A 7457-nucleotide genomic window follows, 5' to 3' on the forward strand; every position below is an offset into this window, starting at 1 on the left:
ACAGCGGTTGTTCCAGACATATGACTGGAGATCAATCAAAATTCACCAAACTCAAGTTCAAAAACTTGGGGTCTGTTGCCTTCGGAAACAACGAAAAACTAAAGGTAATCGGCTCAGGTGATATAGAATTAGACTCAAACTTTGTTATTAGTAAAGTATTATTGGTTGAAAATTTTGAATTTAATTTACTCAGCATAAGTCAGCTATGTGACTCAGGTTACATAGTTAGGTTCACTAAGTCAAAATGTCTAATAGAAAATATAGAAAACCCAGGAGTTAAGTTAACTGGGGTTAGGAAAAATAATGTGTACCATATTGACCTACCAACATCCTCAAACAAGTGTTTGTTAACACAACAAGAGGAAACTAGGTTGTGGCACAGAAGATTGGGCCACACACATATTAGACTTATTTCAAAAATAAGTCACAACGGACTAGTAAAAGGACTACCGACCTTAATAAACTTAGAAAATGAAATCTGTAATGCTTGTCAACAAGGAAAACAAACTAAAGCTACACATAAGGCAACTAGTCAAGCCCAATCTAATCAATCCTAGAACTATTACACTTAGACCTCTTCGATTCTCATGGGGCTAAGTCACTAAGCGGAAACCAATACTGCTTAGTCATTATCGATGATTATTCAAGATATACATGGGTAAAATTCCTAAAAACCAAAGATGAAACATTCAAAAAATTTACAAACTTATGTAAATTAATTGAAAATGAAAAAGACTTAAAAATCAAAAGAATACGTAGCGATCATGGTGGTGAATTTGAAAATGCCAAATTCATAAAATTCTGTCAAGACAACGGATACCACCATGAATTTTCATGTCCTAGAACCCCACAACAAAATGGTATAGTTGAACGTAAAAATAGAACCCTACAAGAAGCAGCCCGAACCATGTTAAATGAATATCGACTGGCAAATAAGTTTTGGGCTGAAGCTATAAGTACTGCCTGTCATATTCAAAACAGAGTACTAATAAATAAAAGACATAATAAAACAGCATATGAAATATTTAATAATAAAATACCCAACTTAAATTATCTTAAAGTTTTTGGATGTCGAGTTCACATACTCAACACCAAAGACTACTTAGGAAAATTTACATCCAAAACCTGTCCAGGGATATTTCTAGGTTATTCAACAACAAGTAGAGCATACCGAGTATATAACAAAGAATCACTAAAAGTAGAAGAAACAACCAACGTCATATTTGATGAAGAAAACTCAAACGAAATCAACAATGACTCACAAATAAAATTTAACAATCAAAATCATCAAACCAACCCTAATGATCAGGATGATGAAGAGCTAACTACAATAAATAATCCGTTAGATAGGTCAGAACCCGAACCAAATAGAATAACTCAAACACCTAGGTTGAGAACTAATCACCCAGCTGACCAGATTCTGGGTGACCCAACCCTAGGTGTAAGAACCAGATCAGCTTATAGAAACCTAAGTCAAATAGCACTGATCTCCAAAATTGAACCTAAAATCATAGAAGAAGCATTATCAGATCCAGATTGGATCATAGAATGCAAGAAGAACTAGCCCAATTTGAACGAAACCAGGTGTGGGACTTAGTTCCCAAACCCAACAATAAAATAATTATTGAAACCAAGTGGGTATTCAGAAATAAAACTGATGATAAAGGTGAAATAGTTAGAAACAAAGCTAGACTAGTAGCTAAAGGATTCAGCCAAGTAGAAGGATTAGACTATGATGAAACTTATGCACCCGTAGCTAGACTTGAATCCATCCGAATGTTATTAGCCTTTGCGGCACACAAAGGATTCAAGCTCTACCAAATGGACGTCAAGTCCGCATTCTTGAACGGGTTCATAAAAGAAGAAGTCTATGTAGGTCAACCACCAGGATTTGAAGACAAAGACCACCCCGATTATGTCTTCAAACTTAAGAAAGCCCTATATGGACTTAAACAAGCTCCTAGAGCATGGTATGAAAGGCTTTCAACCTACCTAGTCACTAAAGGTTTTCAGCGAGGACAAATTGATCCGTCCTTGTTTGTAAAAATAATAGAAAAAGACTTCTTTATAGCACAAATCTATGTTGACGATATAATTTTTGGATCAACCAACTCAAAATATTTAAAAGAATTTATCAAATTAATGAAAAATGAATTCGAAATGAGTTGGGTAGGAGAGTTACATTTCTTTCTAGGACTTCAAATTAAACAAACTAAGGATGGAAATTATATTTATCAAAGTAAATATGCAAAAGATTTAATATTTAAATTTGGAATGGAAAACTCTAAGGAAATAAGTACACCAATTGCAACTAACTGTCATATAGATAGTGACCCAAATGGTAAACAAGTAGACCTAAAATATTATAGAAGTATAATAGGAAGTCTACTTTACCTAACTGCAAGTCGACCTGATATACTATTTGCAGTAGGCATGTGTGCTAGGTACCAAGCTAACGCTAAAGAGTCACATCTAACCGCAGTTAAGCGAATACTAAGATATATCAAAGGAACTTTAACTGTGGGAATGTGGTACCCTAGAAACAACAACTTTGATCTAATAGGATATTCAGACTCAGATTACGCCGGTTGCAAACTAGACCGCAAAAGTACAAGCGGTGGATGCCAGTTCTTGGGTCCTTGTCTAGTCAGCTGGTGTAGTAGAAAGCAACACTGTGTTGCACTATCTACAACTGAAGCTGAATACATAGCCTTAGGTGAATGTGTTGCTCAACTACTGTGGATGATGCACACATTAACTGATTTCAATCTAGAGTACAAAAATACAAAGGTTTTAATTGATAATATAAGTACAATAAATTTAACCAAAAATCCAGTTCACCATTCACGAACCAAACATATAGAAGTAAAACATCACTTTATACGCGACCATGTCGCTAAGGAAGAAATTGCACTTGACTATGTTGAGTCAAAATCCAACTTAGCAGACATATTCACTAAACCCTTACCCGAGTCTGAATTTAGTACACTAAGAAGAAAATTAGGCTTATGTTTGGTAGAGTAGTAAAATGAAGTTTTTCAAAACTCATGTTTTTTAAATCTATTATAAATACTTTTCAAAGGTTTTTCAAAACCCTACCTATTTTTGAAAGTTTTAAGTTTTATCTTGTTTTCAAAATATAAAAGGAATTGTTTTAGCCTTAGACTAGAAGCAAACCCCTAGAAAGCATGTTCCTATAGATCTAGGTGGACATCTCACAAAGCACACTAGATAACTTGATTGTGATTGCAAAAACTTAGAACGGTGTGAGATGTATAGGCCTCTAGTCTAAGTACCAAGATGCTAAACACAGTGCATCGAACCTGTACTTGGACTTTAAATTAATATTGATCAAGTTAAGTGTCCCAGAAAGAAACAATTCTAACTCGGGATGATACACTTACACTTGACTAACTGGGTCAAGCTTCTACTTTCTAGTAGTTAGCTAAAACCTAAGTTGGACACGCGCCCCAAAGAGAAAATTTTTTTTGTCTACTTATTTTTACGATTAAGCTTGGACTCAAACCCTTAGAAAATATTTTTTTGATTATGTCAAAGGGGGAGAGAATTATTCAAGGTTTCAAAATATTTTTTCAAAAAATTTCAAGTTTTTAATCTATTAAAAAGGGGGAGAGAGATTGAATCCAGGGGGAGAACGGTTAAGCATGAATTCAGGGGGAGAAAAATTCAAATTTTGTTGAATTCAGGGGGAGAGTGAAATTAAGGATTCACTTATGCATGCATTGCAATTAATTTGATTTAGCATTTGAAAATTGCAATTAATTTGATTTAGCATTTGAAAACAAATAAGTTATTTTTTCTGCTAATTTATTTTTGAAAATATGGTTTAAACTTAACTTGAAACCTTAAGTTGCCATAATCAAAAAGGGGGAGATTGTTGGTGCAGGAAGCACCAGCAGATCGAACCTGAGTTTTGATAATGGAACTAGGTTCAAGTTAAGTGTGTTATTGGACTAAGATGTTGATTTAAGTGTGCAGGAAGCACAGGGTTAAAGTCCTAGTGGAAGCTAGGCATGAAGTCTTGGCAGAGTCAAGAGCACCAGGTGAAGTCTGGGCTGGTCAGGAGGACCAGGCCGCAGCAGAAGTCTGGGTTGGTCAGGAGGACCAACCGCAGCAGAAGTCTGGACTGATCGGGAAGGATCGAGTCGCAGCAGAAGACTGGGCTGGTCGGGAAGGACCGAGCCGCAGCACAAACCCTGGGGGCCGAGGACAGAGCCGAGCAAAAGTCCAACGGGTCAGGAGGACTCGGTTGGCAGTCAGGTAAATTCTCCTGAGTGGAGTGGGTCAGGACGCGTTCCCGAGAGGAACAGTAGGCGTCGGTCTAACCCAGGGTCTCACTGGAGACCTGAAGTTAAGACCTTAAGTTGGTTCTAGGAACCGGCTTAAAAACAAGTTTATTTTGCATGTTATTCGCTAACATTTTTGCAGGAAAGGTAAAATCGGACGAAAGCTAACTCCGGGATGAAAATGCTGATTTTTGTCACTGGAGTCGACTCAGGCAAGGACTGGAGTCGACTCCAGCTGAGTCAGCAGCATCCCGGAAGTCAGCGCGTCGATTTTCCGCCAAATCAGACTGGAGTCGACTCCAGTGAACAGTTGAGTCGACTCAGGCAGCAGCGATAAAGTTTTATCGGCCACGACGACTGGAGTCGACTCAGAGGAACAGTTGAGTCGACTCAGGCAGGATAACGAGCGGGAGCGATAGAAGTTTATCTGCCACGTCAGCTGGAGTCGACTCAGATGCACAGTTGAGTCGACTCAGGTCCCCTATAAAAGAAAGTCGCGAGCAGCAGCCGAAATCAACAGTTTTTTCGATCCGAAACTCCGTTCTCGCGACTCCCAAGCGCTCCATCTTCGACATCGGTGCCGTGCACAATCCAGAACATTACGAAGCCCGCCGATACGCCGAGAACAAGCTTTTGGGGAGCTCCAGCAAGATCAAAGTCGGTAAAGCATTTAATTTATTAAATATTTGTACCGATCTTTTGATTGTTTTGTAAATCGTTGTACTTGCTGCCGTAAGGGGCAAGTAAAATAGTGGATTTGCCCGCAGTAAACGGTCAAGGACCGTGGGCCTTGGAGTAGCAGCGTTGCGCTGTGAACCAAGTAAAACAAACGAGTCACTTTACTATTCTTGTTTCTATTTCTGCTTCCGCACGTATCTCTGATTTCCGCTGTCTAATTCGAAAAATCAAAAAGCGTCAAACACGCTATTCACCCCCCCTCTAGCGTGTTATCGATCCTACATGTAAGAAACTTATTATAAAAACCTTCTTCACTTCCGAAAGGTTTCCGAAAAAGAGAAGGTTTGATGGTGATAAATCGATAAAACTAGATCTTAGAGTAACCGTTTTGGGAGATGGTGAACCAAGTAAAATCTTAATGTTGTACATGTGGCATCGAATTTGATTCAAATTTTTTATTGCGCATTCAAAAAAATAGCACGAGATCGAGACGGAGCAATTAAAGCTATTCATCCTCATCTCATCTAGTCCACACTAGTCCTAATAATCTTGAGTTGTGCAAGTATTTGACTATTATCTGACTCTAATTATTAGATGTCTTTGCTCGTGGTCAGATGGCTCCTCCTTGCTATCAATGCATTTCAGTGTTAGCCAGTGGAGTACAAAATAGTGTCTTTTCAATACTTTATGGACAATATTTTTAACTTTCATTTCTTAATATTGATATAACAATTAAATGAAGGAAATATTTTTAATGGTGTATGAGAATAAGGTTTTGAACAATAGTAAGTACATGAAATTGTCGAGCATAGTGGTCAGCAAACATAAAGATAATTATGAGACTTAGATTTCTTCTCCTTTTAAAAACATGCTAAATCATGATAAAAATGGATCTAATCATGCTGTGACATTAAGGTAAATAGTATTCAATCAATAGTTTTTAAAAAAATAATTTTAAATGCATTAAAAAAGGCCTTGAAAATAAAATTCTGGACTTTCTATTCAATTTAGATCAACTCAAAATGACCTTTAGTCAATTGAATTACATGCAAGTCGTAGTTTTGGACTCTCATTTCAATCAACTTACTAGTCATTCTAGTTAATTGGACCATATTTCAATTGACTTAAAATTGTATGAGTTTGATCAACTGTAACTTTTCGATTTACTTTCTCACAGATGATTGTAAAGTCGACCATGTGAAACCGCGATGGTAAATTTCACCTTTTGCTGAAGTATGAGTTGATTGGATGATGAATTTTTAGCAATCTAATTCTCGAAAGAAATGACAAATTATAGAAAATAGAATGAAATTTGGAAGAGAAGTTTTTTTCCAACTTAATAGTGAAAATAATTTTTTTTAAAAAAATAATTACAATTTTAAAATTTGATATAAAAATCAAACATGGCTACAATACTAAATATGTTAACATATAATTTGTGTATATCTAGTGTTAATTTAAAAAATATTTTAACCATAAAATATTCATTTTAATAGTAAGTAGGCATTAACAACATTTTAAACCAGAAGCAAGTCATATGAATCCAAAAAAAGCATATCATATTATGGAATAAGACTTATTTCATGTCATTTAAAACAATAAGAAATAAAAATAAAAACTAACTTAATGTGCCAACCAAAATCATTCTTTAAACTCGTCTAGAATGATAAAGCTAATTTAGGCAACAAATAAAGATTACGATCGACTAACCGGGTTCGCCAATAGGTTTTAGAGATCCACTTAAAATAGCTTTTGCATTCTTCTTTTGGATGCAAATTGGTCGACCAACAATCCTCTTAGATTGACCCCTTGGCAATGCTAGAAGAATAGACTTTCCTTTGGTTTTCTCCTAATCATGTTTAGACTTTTCGATTCAATAATGAATTGTTCTAGGTCTTTCTTCAGATTAGCCACTTGACTTTTCATATCTTTGTTTTCAACCTCTAATTATCGTAAACTTATTTTCATTTAAAACATGTGATTCATGAAAAAGAAATAAATGAACTTAATTCCATTTCAAGTGAAACGACTAACTTTTTCAAAGATTTTCCTCTTATACTTATCTAATGATTTAGTGACGTGGAAATGACAAAGCAAGTTTCCAAAAGTGATAATTTTTTACTCGGATCTCAGAATAATGAAATCTATAACGGGCCAATTTCGGATCTGAAAAATATCGTTTAGGATCTTTTCGGAGGCTCCAAACATTTGTATTGTTAATTTTAATAATTTTCACTTTTTAATAATTTTCAGGTCTAGGGTTCATTAATAGTATTTTTATCTTTTTTGTAAGTTAGAATTTTGGGTCTATTTAAATGAATGTTTAGTTGCAAGTTTATCTTTTCTATTTTCTAGATATTCTTCCATCGAATCAATAAATTTTAGAAGATTATTTTAGATATTCGTACACGAATCAACGGATTCAATAGATTCCAATACATCAGTTGATATCAAAGTCAAACTGATCTTGTG

The 7457-nt window shown here is 35.5% G+C and overlaps 1 protein-coding gene across 1 annotated transcript; it reads left to right on the top strand.

Annotated features, from left to right (window-relative positions):
* Positions 1-2274: 2274 nt before the first annotated feature.
* On the top strand, positions 2275-4458 carry LOC141831122 (secreted RxLR effector protein 161-like). Its single transcript, XM_074718549.1, has 2 exons — positions 2275-2790; positions 4450-4458. Exons 1-2 carry the CDS (start codon positions 2275-2277, stop codon positions 4456-4458), a joined length of 525 nt encoding a protein of 174 aa, XP_074574650.1.
* Positions 4459-7457: the final 2999 nt, after the last annotated feature.

The sequence above is a fragment of the Curcuma longa genome, chromosome 6 (genome assembly GCF_044706935.1).
Source record: "Curcuma longa cultivar G26 ecotype Majalengka, Jawa Barat chromosome 6, ITB_CL_G26_1.1, whole genome shotgun sequence".
In the NCBI taxonomy this organism is placed as follows: domain Eukaryota; kingdom Viridiplantae; phylum Streptophyta; class Magnoliopsida; order Zingiberales; family Zingiberaceae; genus Curcuma; species Curcuma longa.

What these genes read in the sequence shown, in the direction of transcription:
- LOC141831122 (XM_074718549.1), top strand. Translation starts at nt 2,275, where the DNA reads ATGGAAAACTCTAAGGAAATAAGTACACCAATTGCAACTAACTGTCAT.